Here is an 18113-nt window from a genome sequence, read left to right as displayed (position 1 = left end):
TACTAGTAAAGCAAGAATTTAGCCTGTATTTACATATAACAGCTTTTCATTCCTGAAAACATAATGGATACATAAATGGATGCTTACAACTGCATTACAGAAACTGAGACCAGCTTTTACAGGAGGGACATAGTTACCCCAGAGATTGCTCCATCCCAGCAATGACCATCGATTATACAAATAAATGATTTACCTAAGAAAGCAATGCACAGGGGTAATAACAACCTAGTAATTGCAGCTAAATAAGGGTTCCTACCCAGCTTGTTGCGGTTTGAAAGAAGGATGGCAGTGCAGTGGAGAACATGAGGCAGCGCAGCCTGGACCAGTTCCCAGCGAGAGATGCTCTGGATGGCCTCAGTGAGAGCTGGAGAGAGCCCGTGGAGTTTATTCTCCACCAGCACCCGCTCAAATGACTAGGCAGGATACATTTGTGAGCCATTAATCCTCAAGAGCATGATTTATTACATGATTACTTAATTTTGTTTCTCCATTATTTGTATACAATCAAGGGAACTGAATGTACCAGACTGACTGTCAGTCATTTGGCACCTCCCACCAGCTTTTGATTATTTTCCTTAACCAACCATTGTATTAATGTTTCTTAGAGTACATTGAAATATACAGTACAATTATTTTATACAGTAAAAATAACTTACAAATGTGCATGAACCTTGAAAATCTTGACATTAAACTGATTAATGGGTCATTGACATATAAGGTTCTCTGAGGTTATACAAATTCGATTTTTTATTTAATTTTTTTAATCTAGTTGAAAACATGTGTCAAGTTCATTGAAGTGTAATCTTTGTGTCCATGTTGGTTTCATAATTGTTTTTTTTTTTAATTATTATTATAACATTTTCTACCAAATTAAAAAATATTTAATGACTTCAAAGGAATAGTTCTCTCAAAAATGAAAATTCTCTCATCATTTACTCACCCTCATATCATCCCAGATTGGCATGACTTTCTTTCTTCTTAAGAACACAAATACAATTTTTAAGTAGAATATTTTAGTTCTGCAGCTCCATACAATGCAAGTGAATGGTGACCAAAACTTTAAAGCTCCAAAACACGCATAAAGGCAGCATACAAGTAATTCATAAGACTCCAGTGGTTTAACCCATGTCTTCTGAAGTGATCCAATCGGTTTTGGGTGAGAACAGACCAAAATATAACTCTTTTTTTCACTATAAACCTTCACATCAGCAGTCTCCTTGGTGATCGTGATTTCAAGCTCGTTTACACATCCTAGTGCCATCTAGCCCTCTACGCATGTAATTGAGCTTGAAATCTTGATCGTACCTAGAAACTGCAATCAATGGCAAGATGTACAGTGGAAAAGGAGTTACATTTTGGTATTTTCCCACGCAAAAGACATGGATTAAACCACTGGAGTCTTATGGATAATGTTTATGCTGCTTTTATGTGTTTTTATGGAGCTTCAAAGTTTTGCTTACCATTCACTTGCCTAAGGACCTACAAAGCTGAGATATTCTTCTAAAAATCTTCATTTGTATTCTGCAGAAGAAAGAAAGTCATACACATGTGGGATGTCACGATTGTGAGTAAATTATGAGAGAATTTTCATTTTTGGGTGACCTAGCCCTTTAAAACTGTCAAGTGGTGTAAGGATCAAGTAAAAGGTGTATTAAAAAAAAAACTCTCCTTGCACACTGAATACACCTGAGTGTACACAACATATTCATTTTAAAAAGGTTTTCAATCATATTTCTCCAGGTAAAATCTTCTTTATTTTTATTTATTTATTATTTATTTATTTTATTTTATTTTATTTTTTTACAAATATCATTTTAGAGTCACGAGTAAGTTTTCTTAGGGTTACTCAAGTTGACCTTCGCAAAAGGTGCCGTGTCACATAAAAACAAAATGCTTAAAACCCAAATCATAAGAAAAACACATTTCTTTTTTATTACTCACCACACAGGAGGCTTCATACTGCTTCCCTAACTTTGGCCGCAAAAACGCGCTGAAACAAATATCAACAAAGAAACAAATGTTAATGATTTAGATGCATATGTGTAATAAAACTGCATATAAAATAACTAGATTGGGCCGATAAGGACAATCCGTGCAACAGTATGATTTTTTGCATTTTAATTAAGACGAGTCCTAGATACGGCATTGACAGAATCAGACTCAGTGCTTGAAGGTGAAAAATTCGATAGAATATTCCTCTCATTTTGTTCGTGTTTTCATTATTAGACACAAGGAGCGGCTGTGTAAGAAAAGATGACGCACGAGACGCAACAAAAATCCCTTCAAAGACTATGTGAGACGCATAAGAATGAGAGACGCTTTGCGGGAGCCGTATTAATGACAAAATAATAATAAAAATAATAATAATCCGACGATGTGCCCATCGCTCACAGAAAACACCTGTTATGCCACGACTAAATCACTGACCTGGTCTGTCTCCATAGAAAGGTTTGGATCGGAAATGGGATCCCCCGGCAGTTTTCCTGGTCACTGTCATCCAAGCTCTTTCTTTTCACCATTTTTGACCGACCTTGCTGGATGTAAAGGTGCAGACGGTCCGTCAGAGATTAATTTGACTCCGGGCATCACCGTCACATTCTACATCTGAGCGAAAAATGGCTGCAGGTGTTGACTTGTGTCGACACCACCACACGGAACAGCGCTGAAAGACTGAATCCACTTGTCAATTAAGGGCCACTGACCACCGGTTTAAAGATACAGCTCCGAATACGTAATAATGGTGCTATACACCCCCTACTGTCTTTCAAGCTCGAGAGCGAACATGTCAGGGTAACCATTTTCATGCCTCAAAAATTAATGCACATTTTGCTTGGTGGGTTCCATTAAAATAGCATAGTTAGTGCAATTAAGTAAACTACGATTACTACGATTACTAAAAAGCAAAAATTAATTAGTAAGGGAACACATCTTTACGCTCTAAAAAGCTAGATGTAGCGCCACGAATAAGCAGAACGCAGGTGTCTCAAGACACGTTTTAATAGTTTAATTTCTTTTTTACGCGCTGCTCCTGCACCAGACGCCGAGAAATCTAGAGAAGTGGCTCAGCTGTCAAAGACGTCCCGCTAGCGCATGTTTTATAAGACAAAATGCTTTGATGGGATAACAATGGAAAAAGAGCGCGGGCGGACGCAAATACTCGTTCGGTGTGAACGGTCCACAAGTAAGCCTGTATTTTCATGGCCTATGTAACTACACTGTAAAAAATACTCTAAAGTGTGACCATTTTCTGTAACAAAAAAATAATTTTAAGTCTCAGTTGAATGAGTTCAGCATGCTCTGTTCATGAGAGTAACCGACCGTTAGCATTTTGGGGGCCTAAGTAGATTTTCTAAATGGATCCCCCATACCTATATACACCTAAACCACCCAACGCCAATAACTATTCAAGCTTAAAATTGTGCAAATAAACAAGTCAATTTATTCAAAAGTATAAAGCTTAAAAACGCAAACATATCAATTGTTGTGTATTAGCACAGGTATAACTGCTTCATAAGTGCAAAAACTGAATATATTTTTTAAAACCTACCAAAGACACAATCATATGCACAAATTAATCAAAACGATCTCAGAAGAATTTGTCACAATAGTATGCAGTAGCGAATTCGTACCAATTCGTACGAGTTCATTCTTATGAAACTGACAAGTTATACACCCACCAAGGAGATATGCAGTAGTTCCCCACGCAGCATTTGTAATCAAAACTGTTTTTTAGTAATTTTAACCCTTAACCAAAACCCCATTCCTACACCCTAAAGCGTAACACCTTACCCTATCCAGAGCGTAAACATAACCATGATATTAATGTTAAAAGCCCCGGTATGGAAGAAAGTGACACTTCCGGGTTCCGAACTTGTGTTCGTGAAGCGTATGTGATTGGTTAATATATAAGTCGTACATTTTGTACGAATTCGCCACCTTGTAGGATTGTAAAAAATTCTCATGGGACTGTTGAATTATATATATATATATATATACATTACCGGTCAAAAGTTTTGAAACACTTATTCTTTATTATAATTTGTTTTTTCCCACATTTTAGAATAATAGTAAAGTCATCAAAACTATGGAATAACATAAATGGAACTATGGGAATTATGTTGTGACTAAACAAAATCCAAAATAAATCAAAACTGTGTTGTATTTTAGCATCTTCAAAGTAGTCACCCTTTGCCTAGAATTTGCAGACATGTACTCTTGACATTTTCTCAACCAACTTCTTGAGGTATCACCCTGGGATGCTTTTTAAACAGTATTGAAGGAGTTCCCATCTATGTTGAGCACTTAATGGCTGCTTTTCTTTATTATTTAGTCCAAGTCATCTATTTCTTTTTTTAATTAAAGTTTAGTTTTATAATGAAATAAATTAATATGGTGGCACAATTATATTTTTGTCTACAAAACTAATTTCAAACATTTAAGCATACACCTTCAGATCAAAAGATTTTTAAGATCATGAGAAACATTTCAGTCAAGTGTTTCAAAACTTTTGACCGGTAGTGTATCTTTCATGAAATTCCAAGACTGTGCAAATTAATAGGAAAGAAACAAATGACCAAATTAAGGTAAGGTAAATGCTAATTACACTTATTGTAAATAGTAGCACACGCTATTTGAGCCCTGGTGTAAATAGTGACAGATATGATTTGCACAGCAGTGTACTGTAATATAGTATAAAACATAATCAGTGTATGCAGTAGCTATGCAATGGACGGAACTTACATCACTGTCAGCAGGACGAAATGCACCTGATTTGTCCTGTAATGGTGCCTAGTCACTGCTGCCTTTAAATGTTGAACGTGGCTCTAGAGGGACCAGTTTTACTCTTACCCTATGCACACACAATAGCATCTTCACAGGTCCAGGGACCTGGTAACCACGTCGGCTTCATGACTTTCGCCTTCCTCCGGCCCCTGAGATGCTGAGATGCTGAAAAAAGCCGTCACTCACACCCCATGCAATACTAATGGTGCCTCATCAGTTCTTAAATATACTAATATTTATACTTAAATTGACATACTTATGTCTCCATGCCATTTCTTCAACCATTGTATAATAATTGTTTTTATAGATTTGACAGGTTCCATCTGACTATTGGTGTGTATATAGCCGGGCAGTGTGGCCAGTGCTATTTACAATCATTCTATTCTGAACGTGTATTAGGGTGTCCCCTGGTGGTCATGGGGCCCTATTTTGCTGCTGATGTCACTTATTAGGTAGGGCTGGCACTGAAAGTAACACCATATGTCTCCTCAGTTCCTCTGTTATAACAATTTACACGAGGACAGGACTTTGTTCTAAGATTATAAAGGGTGCTGCAAGCGATTTTAGCCTTTTTGGAACTTCCACGTCCACGAGAACGTGCTGTTAAATTAGACACGCCCCCTCTTTCCAAAACACCGGCCTCCAAAGATACCGTTGGACTGACGCCGAACTGTAGAGCAGTTAGTTTTCTCATGTTTGTCAAACACACAAGTAGTTAAATAGCACCCTCAGCTGACAACTGTCATGAATCTGAATACGACATTAAACCTGAATTTTCTGCTTCAACCACTACACTGAGAATGTGACTGACAGTCAGAAAGCACATCAAAGTCTTCTGATTGGCTGATCAAAAAATGTGTCACATTTTTGTTTGCAGTTTACACAGTCTAGTGCTGTCACAGAGACCAATGAGATATCTCAGTGATACAATTTCAGTGATATCAGAGAGAAGGAACATTTTCTGCATACTACCATTCCATAAAAAAATTGCTTACAGCACCCTTAATATGACTTATTCATTTTCACAATTTGATTTGGAAAATGTTTATAACATTTTAAAAAGGGGTCCATTACATTACAAATACTTTATCTAATTTCTGTTGGTTTATAACATTGCAATGCATCATGTTTCTTACCTATAGCAAAAGCACAGATAGTAAAGAGTAGCCTAAAATATCTACAATATAAAGCCAAGGTGTGAATCATCAAGCATAAGTAATAAAATCCGGGAATACAGAGTATATTAAATTCAAAAACACTTTATTTTTCATTGTTCATTCTGGTAACCATAAACATTATCAGACAATAATCTTTTTTTAATGCCGCGGAATGAAAATGTACTGAACCTATCAAACAGAAAGGAGCTGGTCAATCTGAAGGAATTGTCAAAAATGTCTTTTGTTAGCTTTTGCTTGGGGGGGGGTTCGCTTGGTGAATCAAACATCTCTTTTTTTATAAGTTTGTAAACTTTTATTGTGTTAATAAAATCTAGTACTAGGCAAACTCATTCTATTTGGGAAAACTTAATAAATAACCTATTAATTCAAGAAACTATTGGAATCATCAAATAATCAATTACTTGGGTCATTAATTCTCCTTATCCCAATGACAAAAACACACACACATACACACACGTGTAGTCTCTTACATCAGCCATCCTCCGTGAGCAATCTCTCTCAAACATAAATACACAAACACACAGCATCTCTGAGTCACGTTCACATATGCCAGGGATGGAAAACTAAGAAAATACCAATAGTTTAAGCAAGAAATATTATACCCAAATTGTCCAGAAAACTATGTCGTCCTCATGTGAGATTGTTTTTATGACAGGACACAAGTCAGACATGGTCTTGCGTGTTGGCTGAAAACTGGAGACTTGGTCACTGGCCTTCTTATTAAGTCACACTGGGCTCTCAAGTGCGTCTTGTCTTTGGCCTCTTTGATTGGCGCTTAGCTTCATCCACAGCAAGTCCATCCCCATTTGTCTGAGCGAGGCCTCGAACACCCTGGATCTGACTGACCAGCTGCAGAAGAAGTGGGATTACCTGGGAAAAACACAAACATCATTACATTATCTACATAAAGCCCTAAAAACTGCAGACACTAATTTCAAAAATCTGTTAGTGGCTTCTGACAGGAAATGAAAAGGTACCCGCTCATGATTATACACAGCAAGTAGCAGCAGTAATGTCAGAGGAAGGGCAATGTAGGATCCCTGGGCAACATCTTGGTCTGCCATTTTCCTCTGTGGAAAGCAAAAAGTGTATGTAAATAAAAATGTAACTTACCTAATGTAACTTTATAGTCCTCATTGATAGCTTTTTTTAATGCAGACAGGCAGGTGTTCTTACCTTTGGCTTAAAGGTCAGTGTTATATGTTTGTGGTAACCAGAGGACTTAAAGGAAACCTGTGGGAGTTTGAAGTCATATTGGGAGTGAGAGAGTGATGTGTCCAGCATCAACACATAGCTCTGGAAGGGGCCAAAAGATAAAATGAAAAATTAAGACTGGTTAAAATTTTGGCAGACGCTTCTGAAATTGCATCTTGTCTGAATTCTATCCTCCAAAGTAAATTATCTCTGTCATAATATTTTTGTTTTAGCTCAAGCAAACAAAATCAAACCACACTGGCATACATTAAGACAAGGGTCAACTATATTTTGAAGGCAGATTTTCACCAAAAGGATTAAATGTGTTCTTGGGAAAACAGTATTTTTCATGAAAGTCAGGCCAGGGCATGTTGTCGCATGCATTTTAGATGTTATACATTTATACAATTTATCAATTACAATATCTGTTGGCCAAAACAATGCTTTGATACTTTGGTAATACTTTACAATAAGGTTCCATTTGTTAACATTAGTAAACAACAATAGTTAACATGAATTAACAATGAACAATACTTTTACAGCGTGTACTAATCTTGGTTAACCTTTTAAGCTCTGAAGGTGTTTTTAAAGATTTCCTGTTTCAAAGGCATGCCCAAAATTAAAGGCTTATAACTCTACAAAAAATAATAATAATAACAAAAAAAATAACATACAGGGTCAATTGTTTGGTATCATCATAATCAAACTTTGTTTCTTATTTTTCAGATTTGACATTTTATATCTCAGGGTGTAAATAAGTTAGCTCCGAAAAACTGTTGTTTTGTTCCCAATCATGTCACCTCTAAATTAATAACATTTTGTGTTGATACGACAAAATAAAAAATTATAGTAGAGCTGTCACTATTATGAAATTTGGCTGACGATTAATTGTCAAACAAATAATTGCAATTATGACGATTTATTGTCTGTTTTAGGGCTATGACGATTAATTGCCACGTTAAGGGCTTTCACGATTAATTGTCATATAAATTGTCATATTTTTTAAGGTGTGCTTTTTTCTGCATGTGTGCTTCATACACATTAAGAAGTCATTTTTTACATATTCAACTTCAAATATATAAATAGAAAAATAGGAATAAACAATAATTTCCTTTTAAGGCTTTAAAAACTTATGAATGATATTTTTTTAAATATCAAAATATTTCTAAATTCTTAAAATACTGTATGTCTCTTTTTGGTCAGCTTTAGTTTTGGTCAATTTTACATTTACACTTTTTAAACTCATATTTTATCATTTTTAATATAAAAAAATATAATATAATTTTTATATATATTTTATTATATTATGCAATAGTAAAACATTTCTTTCCTAATTTCTTCACTTTCACACTTTATTTTAATGATCTGATTAAACCCACGAGCCATTATTTGTCATGAAGCAAAACCTTAAGAGATATCGTTTCATAATTGGAACACTCCACAGAAATAGAGTAAGTGTGCGTCTCCTCCTCTTTGTCACTGCGTGTCATTAATACAGTGTATATGAACAAGGAACATTTGCCATTATACGATCCTTTAAAGTGAAACCGGAGTGCTTTGCATTCATACTTGTTCTTTTATATTTTCGCAGGAGTTTAGCATGAGCCTCTGCTGACAACTTTTTTTCTTATTTTTCTGGTTTGACATTTTATATCTCATTTGACATTTAAGGTAGCTCCAAAAAACTGTTGTTTTGTTCCCAATCATGTCACCCCTAAATTAATAACATTTTGTGATGATACGACAAAGCAATCAAAAGTTATAGTAGGGCTGTCACAATTATGAAATTTTGGCTGATGATTAATTGTCAAACAAATAATTGTGATTATCAAGATTAACTGTCATATAAATGGTCATATTTTTTAAGGTGTGCTTTTTTTATGCATGTGTGCTTCATACACCTTAAGAAGTCATTTTTTACTTATTCAACTTCAAATACATATATATATATATATATATATATATAAAAATAGGAATAAACAATGATTTCCTTTTAAGGCTTTAAAAACTTGTGAATGACATGAATTTTTTTTTTAAATATCAAAATATTTCTAAATTCTTAAAATACTGTATTTCTCTTTTTGGTCAGCTTTAGTTTTGGTCAATTTTACATTTACACTTTTTAAACTCATATTTTATCATTTTTAATATAAAAAAATACAATATAATTTTTATATCTCTTTGGTCAGCAATGATTTATAGTTAAAAAGTACTTAATTATTGATCTTTTCACACCAAAAGTGACTGTTTCACTTTAGAAAACATTCATTTAACCAGTGGAGTCATTTAGATGACGTTTATGCTGACTGTCTGTGATTTTTGGAGCTTCAAAGGTCTGATCACCACACACTCACATTTTAAGGACCTACTGAGCTAAGACTGTTGTTCTATTTTTCTTTAAATGTGTTCTGCTGAAGAATGAAAGACATACACATCTGGATTGGCATGAGGGTGAGTAAATGATGAGAGAATTTTAATTTTTGGGTGAACTATCCCTTTAACAGTAATCCCCTCCTCTAAGTAATGGTATGTGATATTTTATGTTCTGTTTATTTTTCTTGACATTTTTAGTGAAAACGCTGCTTATAAGCAACACCTGTTTACATGTAACGTATGTCAAAGACATGTACTTAGCTATTGCTTGCTACATTTTTGTCTGTGAGTAAAATAAATTGGCTGGTTGTATTCTACTCTTTGAGAGCTTTTCAATGACATATGACACATGGGTATTTGATTAGTTTGATGTTTTTACAGATTACAATAATATGTACAGTGCAAAATGATTAAAAAATTATCAAAACGGAACACTTTTGAATGTCAAAGCACTTGCTCAGTTTTGGTCATAATGCCTACATGCGTTGTAAAGTACAGATTCTAAGCTTTAAAACTATACCTATTTTGTATTAGTCAAGACTGTAGTTATCAATATTTTGATGATAATTTTTTCTCGTCAGGCCCGTCGGCAGGGGCCAATCCGAGTTTAAAGGGTAAATGTTATTTTCAACATATATTAATACATTTTCAAAATGAAAAGTTGTACATGTTGTACATTAATGCACTATGAACTAACATGAACAAAGATTTATAAATGCTGTAAAAATATATTGTGCATTATTAGTTCATGATACTTAATGCATTAACTAATGTTAATGAATGGAACCTTATTGTAAAGTGTTATTGGTATTTTCCATTTCTGTTGTTTTAAGAATCATTTTGTGCATATAGTGTTGTCACAAGTTAACGGTATTATGAATTTAAATACAAAATATTAGTAACTGTATTCCACTACAGTTAAATTTTTTCATTGGTAATCAGAATACATTTACATTAAAAAATTATTTATTACCAAAGAGATTACCTTGCATTTTATTGTAATTTGTTTAATTTAATATTTAGTCTATTCAGTTGGAAAACATTTATTCATATAATTAATGCAATACGAGGAGCATTTGACATATTCTTAATTAATAATAATAATAATTATATTTATTTATCACACATATATTTGCATATATACAGTGAAATTCTTTTTTTCACATATCCCAACTAAGCTGGGGTCAGAGTGCAGGGTCAGCCATGATACAAGCGCCCCTGGAGCAGATAGGGTCAAGGGCCTTGCTCAAGGGCCCAACAGTGGCTTGAACCCCTGACCTTCTGATCAGTAACCCAGAGCCTTAACCGCTGAGCCACCACTGCCTTTTTCTTATAAAGTGTTACATTTATATGAGAGGCTGCTTTCACACTGTTAAGAGTTAAAGGTGGATATGATGTAATTGAGGAACTTTTCATTTGGGAGATCGATAGAGAGAATCCACAACAGATCAGAAAAAGTTTTTGTTGTGTACACTCTGTGGGGTTTTAAAGCAAGTATGGTGCAGCAGAAATACTTAACCTTGTGAAAACTGGCATGTGAACATGTAGCTTTATTCTAAGCTAAAATGCTATTTCTAGCCCTTTTACATGCACCTGTTACCAGGCAGGATTATATTTTTTTTCTATCAAAAAAATCCATGTAATATCATATTTTTTTTTCAGGGTTGGGGAAAAATTTATTTAAATAAATAGCGTCGGCTAATCCTATTTTGAACAGAAAGGTGATAAGTATGGATCTACCTCTCCATCACGTGGCAAGGGGGAAAAGTGAAAGAACAGGGATTGGCCCAGAGACACACTCTAGAAGGGATTGTCAAGGTTGTCACTCTTGTAGAGCTTTACCTTTAGAGAGGGAAGAAGAACAATGACTTCCAAAATATCTGCAAATATGAGAAACCACATTTAAAATGAGTATTCACAAAGTTACCACACCTATCCAGAGAGTGGGAAGATGGTCAGGAGACGTGATGACATTGCCACTCAGATCAAACTGATTGATCTGTCTGAAGGCAATGATGTTTATTCCTTCAATATCAATGTTGCCCACCTAAAATGACAGAAAAAGTACATGAATAGAAACTTAAACTAAAAGAATTAAGGTCAAAAGTTGAGATCTTACAGCTACTGTACATCCAGCACTCACTTTGATGGTTTTGTGTGGCGGCAGTGCTCTCTCTATGTGGTCATTTCCTCCTTCTCTCAGCTGAATGTTGTAGTCACACCCAGGCTGACAATAAAGACAATGAAAAGAGAGGCCTTGTCAAAAGTCTTGAAATGCATTTTTATGTGAACTCTTGTCAGTCAGATTGTTTGTTTGAAAAGTTTAGGGTCTAGAAGTCTCACTAGTAAGCCATGGAGTCTGAAGCGGCCCTCCTCGTCAGTCAACATGTCCTCATTGTACATGCTGCAATCTCCCCGACCCACTGCCTCCACAGCAACACCCTGCTCGGCATTGCCACCTAGTGACTGCACTGTCCCATAGCAGCTACTCCACAATAGAAAGGGCGAGTTTGAAACACAAACACATTTTAGCTTCAATTCAAATGTACAGATGCATTAATATTGTATACGTTTATTTTACTCTACTTTTTACTGAACATTTTTAGTATCAGTGTATTTTAAATATGATTCGCTGTAAAGTATACTGTATGCTGACCTGTATGCTGTTTTGAAGCCAGTGATGGGAATATGGAGTACCTGTCCTTCTTCTACTGTGATCATCTGTGCTGAGGGCTCAAAGCGGAACTCCTTCATCATGAGCTTGAAATAGTACTGGCCAGGACTCTGAGATGGTGGTGGGGGGGGCGGGGGAAAACATTAAGATAATCTGATTTATGTCCCCATGAAATGAAAATTAAAGTTTTGTTGCTTCTAGTCCATGCCTATCAGCTTTAAGGTTATTTATATGCTAGTGTACTTCTAAACGCTGATAATTCGCTTTCAGAAGATATTCACATTTAAATTTACAGCCTAACTCCTATGTGAATAGGGACCCAGGAATTGACTGAAGAAATGAGGGACTGGAGAAATTTTTGTCCAATATAATTGTCTCTAGAATAAGAACGTCCCCATCCCCTACATTACACGCCTTTGGTTTGTCTGTATTGCAAACAGAATAAATGGGCGCTTCAAAGTAGCCACGCTGAAGTGTCGTTCCAAACAGAATTTTCAATAAGAAAGACTTCATGGTGCACTCAGAAACCTTTTTCCTCATTTAAAAAGTTTGACTTTTAAAGAAATGAATTGTAATTTTGAAACATGTGTAAAATCACGACCATTCACATGAGATGAAGAATCCAGTCATAACAGTAACCTTATAAAAGGCGGTTTATCCTACATGGAGAGGGTCCCCTCATGGGGGCTGCCATGTTATGATCACATGACCAGCCGAATACTAACTGCCTAATCTCAGCAACAGCCCTGTTATTGGACACTTTCACTCAAGGATTAAATTAATCATGGTCAACTGTGAATACTGAATTTCTACAGTGGTGTTGTTAACAGAAAATTATTGCATTTGAATGATGCTGCATCCATGCCCTAAGGTAATTAATTGCATTAATTGCATTATATTATATATATATATATATATAAACAAAGCAATGTCCCTTTTACAGGACACTGTATTTTAAAGATAATTTTGTAAAAATCCAAATAACTTTACAGATCTTTATTGTGAAGTGTTTAAACAATGTTGTCCATGCTTGTTCAATGAACCATAAACAATTAATGAACATGCACCTGTGGAACGGTCGTTAAGACACTAACAGCTTACAGACAGTAGGCAATTAAGGTCACAGTTATAAAAACATAGGACACTAAAGAGATCTTTCTACTGACTCTGAAATACACTAAAAGAAAGATGCCCAGGGTTCCTGCTCATCTGCATGAACGTGCCTTAGGCATGCTGCATGGAGGCATGAGGACTGCAGATGTGGCCAGGGCAATAAATTGCAGTGTCCATACAGTGAGACGCCTAAGACAGTGCTACAGGGAGACAGGAAGGACAGCTGATCATCCTCGCAGTGGCAGACCACGTGTAACAACACCTGCACAGGATCGGTACATTCGAATATCACACCTGTGGGACATGTACAGGATGGCAACAACAACCACCCGAGTTACACCAGGAATGCACAATCCCTCCATCAGTGCTCAGACTTGTCCGCAATAGGCTGAGAGAGGCTGGACTGTGGGCTTGTAGGCCTGTTGTAGGCCAGGTCCTTACCAGACATCACCGCAACAATGTCGCCTATGGGCACAAACCCACCTTCGCTGGACCAGACAGGATTGGCAAAAAGTGCTCTTCACTGACGAGTCGCGGTTTTGGCTCGTTCTGTGCATGATTTCCTGCAAGACAGGAATGTCAGTATTCTGCCATGGCCAGCGAAGAGCCCGGATCTCAATCCCATTGAGCACATCTGGGACCTGTTGGATCAGAGGGTGAGGGCTAGGGCCATTCCCCCCAGAAATGTCCAGGAACTTGCAAGAGACTTGGTGGAAGAGTGGGGTAACATCTCACAACAAGAACTGGCAAATCTGGTGCAATCCATGAGGAGGAGATGCACTGCAGTACTTAAAGGAATAGCTCACCCAAAAATGAAAGTTTGCTGATAATTTACTCACCCTCAGGCCACCCAAGAGTTTCTTTCTTCATCAAAACAGAATTGAAGATTTTTAGGATTTCATTTCAGGCCTCCTCCTTTAAACAATGCAAGTGAATGTACTCCATTTTTTGACGGTCCAAAATGCATATTTAGGGTGCATCAAAATAATCCACATGACTCCAGTAGACAAATAAAGTTCTTCTGAACCCAAACGATTGATTCATTTTAGAAACAAACAACATCTTGGATGGCCTGAGGGTGAGTAAATTATCAGCAAATTTTCATTTTTGGGTGAACTATTCCTTTAATGTAGCTGGTGGCCACACCAGATACTGACTGTTACTTTTGACCCCCCCTTTGTTCAGGGACACATTATTCCATGTCTGTGAAACTTGTTCAGTTTATGTCTTAGTTATTGAATCTTTTTAGGTTCATACAAATATTTACACGTTAAGTTTGCTGAAAATAAAAGCAGTTGAAAGTGAGAGGATTTCTTTTTTTTGCTGAGTTTATACACACACACACACACACACACACACACACACACACACACACACACACACACACACACACACACACACTCACCGACCATTTTATTAGGGACACCTGTACTCCTACTTATTCATGTGAATATCTAATCAGTTAATCATGTGGCAGCAGTGCAATGCATAAAATCATGCAGATACGGATCAGGACCTTCAGTTAATGTTCACATGAAACAACAGAATGGGGAAAAAATGTGATCTTAGTGATTTAGACAGTGGCATGGTTGTTGGTGCCAGATGGGCTGGTTTGAGTATTTTTGTAACTGCTGATCTCCTTGGATTTTCAAGCACAACAGTCTCTAGAGTTTAATCAGAATGGTGCCAAAAACATCCAGTGAAAAATCTTGTTGATGAGAGAGGTCAAAGGCGAATGTCCAGACTGGTTCGAGCTGACAGAAAGTCTACGGTATCTCAGATAAACCCTCTGTACAATTGTAGTGAGCAGAATGGCATGTCGAACCTTGAGGCGGATGTGCTACAACAGCAGAAGAACACATCAGGTTCCTCTTCTGTCAGCCAAGAATGGAAAACTGAGGCTGCAGTGGGCCTACCATCTGTGTACCTCAGCAGAAATCGAGATTCATCAGACCAGGTTATGTTTTTCTAGTCTTGAACTGTCCAGTTTTGGTCAGCCTCAGCTTTCTGTTCTTGGCTGACAGTAATGGAACCCAGTGTGGCCTTCTAATGTTGTAGCCCATTTGGCTCAACTGCCGTCCACTGAATGTTTTTGGCACCATTCTGAGTAAATTCTAGAGATTGTTGTGCGTGAAAATTCCAGGAGATCAGCAGTTACAGAAATATTCAAACCAGCCCGTCTGGCACCAACAATCATGCCACGGTCAAAATCGCTGAGATCACTTTTTTTCCCCATTCTGATGATTCATGTGAACATTAACTGAAGGTGCTGACTCACATTTGCATGCTTTTATGCATTGCACTGCTGCCACAAAATAACCCTGATAAAGCTATTTGACATAACAGATATTTACAAATATTCCACAGGACAAAATAATACCTGAATTTACACAAATGATCCTGTTCAAAAGTTTACATCCCCTTGGTTCTTAATATGGTGTGTTCCTTTCTCAATGATAAATGACTGTATCTTTTGTGATAGTTGTGAATGAGTCCCTGCTTTGTCTTGAGAAGTGAAGTTTCCCTCTGTTGTTAAGAAAAATTCTCTAGGTACTGCACATTCTTTGGTTTCCTAGTATCTTCTGCTCATTTGAGTTCTTTCCAACTGTGAATTGTTGAGATCCAGCTTTGACACTTAGAACAATTGAGGGACTCGTACACAATTGTTACAAAAGGTGCAAACATTCATTGATGCTCAAGAAAGCAAAATACTATATTAAGAAAAAAAAAGGAAGATATTTTATCTCATATAATTGTTTAATTTTGAAAGGGATGTGTAAACTTATGAGACAAAAGGAGTATGCAAACTAATGCACGCAACATAAAAAGATAATGAAACAAAAACTAACAATACATCATTAAGATAACAGGGCATAGTGACTCGGGGGCTGAGGAGACAGTACCAGGTTATTGAAGGTAAGGAGGCCAGTGTCCTGAGTGAGTACGTTTGAGCAGAAGTTGGCCCCACTTAGAGACAGCAGAACCCCAGAGAGAGAGACACCATCATCTGCCTTGATCTGAGGGGCAAGTAAAGAAAAAAAAAAAAAAAAAAAAAAAAGAAAAAACATTTTATTTGCTGAAATGGTAATGTTAACACTTGATGAAAAATGGAAGAGTATATTATGTGAAAAAACAATTGTGGCATTCGTGTCTTAATTACTTCATGTTTTACCTCAAAAGTGACACCAGCCAAGGCAAATGCCTTGAAGTCTCCTGTCTTTCCCACCACAGGGGTCAGGACGAAGCCATCTTTACTGGCAATGATGTCATACTGAGAGTTACTATGTAGGGGTCCAACACTGGTTTAAAAAAGAAAAAAGGGGTATGTGTCTGCATATTAGGCTGGAATAGGATAAAGTATTTTAACACTGCAAAAATAACACACATCCGCATTAAATAAATGAATGCAGTATGGTGGTGAAAAAGTAAGACACCTGTAGGTTCCACTAGCATCTGTGAGAACTGTAATGAGAGGGGTTGTGGCTCCACTCTGCTTAATGGAGATTTCCACACCCTCCAGTGCAGGCAACACCTGCCCCATGAGGAACAGCCCTGCTTGGCCAGCAATCTCCACCATTTGACCCGGACAGTTCTCTGCCAGAAGAAAATCATGTCAGATTTAAGTTCAAATTAAAATAAAAACAGACTGTAACCTCAGTTCTCTGAAGCAGATGAGCGAGACATTTGACCACTACCCTTTTCCCCATCTAAATAGTATTGGTATCTCATTCTGGAGCGGGTGCTCAGCCTTTGGTCTCTCAGGGTATCTGCAAACCAGTCTCAGAACCGGCCTGCGTTTCCATTGACTTGAAAGCCTAACAATAGTGTAACTCACGATACGCCAGTGTGCATGCACGGGGGCCCAGAGGCCTGCCTCCTGAGGAGAGGCATGCTCTACATGTAAGCGGCAGCAGTGATGAGGCTCTATTCACATAAGATGCGCCTCATCATCCGCTGCCAAACAAGGCTTATTAAATTGCACCTCTCCTCTCTCCTGGCCACTCCCGTTGTGAGCCTGGCTGAAGGACGGCCCTCAGAAGTGGGGCAACGATGACATTGGAGGGGAGGGTCATTATATATAAACACATTATATATATATACATTTCGTGAAAACCTGCATTTATATTAGTAGCAGTACTAGTAATGCAAACGCAATCTGTTTGAATGCATTTGAACAGCCGTGCTGCACCACCTACTAACCTGTCAATCGACCGCTGTGCTATAACAAGTTTTAAACTTTGACAGTTACATGTGGCTTTAAAACTAAAATAACCATCCAATCTGAAATTTTGATGAAGTACATACATTTACATGTAATGAACTTCAAGGAACACCTTTGGCATGCCTGATACAACATGCAGGGCCACAGATGTGCACACATCCTGTTCTGTGCTATGACAAATGAAATTCTACTATTAATAGGGATGTCATAAAATATCGATATTCTGATTATTGAACAGCATGTTATTTTATCGATATATTTTTGAGTCATCGATATATTAAAATTAACTGACATTTAAATTAGAAGCATAATTTGCGTGCTTCCAATTCACTCAGTTGGCCTCTGTTTAATAGTTGGTGTAATAGCATTAGGAGACCACGAGAGGGTGATATAACATTTACTGAAGCCGGCAGCTGTCACGATCACACACACACACACACACACACACACACACACACACACACACACACACACACACACACACACACACACACACACAGGACGAGTTAATGCAGCAAAGCCAAAGTTACAAAGTAGGGCTGGCCGATTAATCACATTTTATTTTCAATTACGATTT

At 37.0% G+C, this 18113-nt stretch overlaps 1 protein-coding gene and 1 pseudogene across 1 annotated transcript in view; both read right to left on the bottom strand.

Moving 5' to 3' along the window:
* Positions 1–2575, bottom strand: part of LOC127445745 (protein unc-80 homolog) — a 104509-nt gene extending 101934 nt beyond the window's left edge. The window contains exons 1-3 of the mRNA XM_051706013.1: positions 2428–2575; positions 1942–1990; positions 257–413 (exon numbers count right to left, since the gene is read on the bottom strand). Coding sequence (XP_051561973.1) covers positions 257–413; positions 1942–1990; positions 2428–2519 — 298 coding nt within the window. The 5' untranslated portion in view covers positions 2520–2575. The remainder of the gene's footprint in view (positions 1–256; positions 414–1941; positions 1991–2427) is intronic.
* A 3450-nt stretch (positions 2576–6025) lies between these two features.
* LOC127445680 (nodal modulator 1-like) overlaps positions 6026–18113 on the bottom strand; it is a 63201-nt pseudogene continuing 51113 nt past the window's right edge.

The sequence above is a fragment of the Myxocyprinus asiaticus genome, chromosome 9 (assembly GCF_019703515.2).
Source record: "Myxocyprinus asiaticus isolate MX2 ecotype Aquarium Trade chromosome 9, UBuf_Myxa_2, whole genome shotgun sequence".
NCBI lineage: Eukaryota > Metazoa > Chordata > Actinopteri > Cypriniformes > Catostomidae > Myxocyprinus > Myxocyprinus asiaticus.
This window is presented reverse-complemented; position numbering and strand designations above follow the sequence as displayed.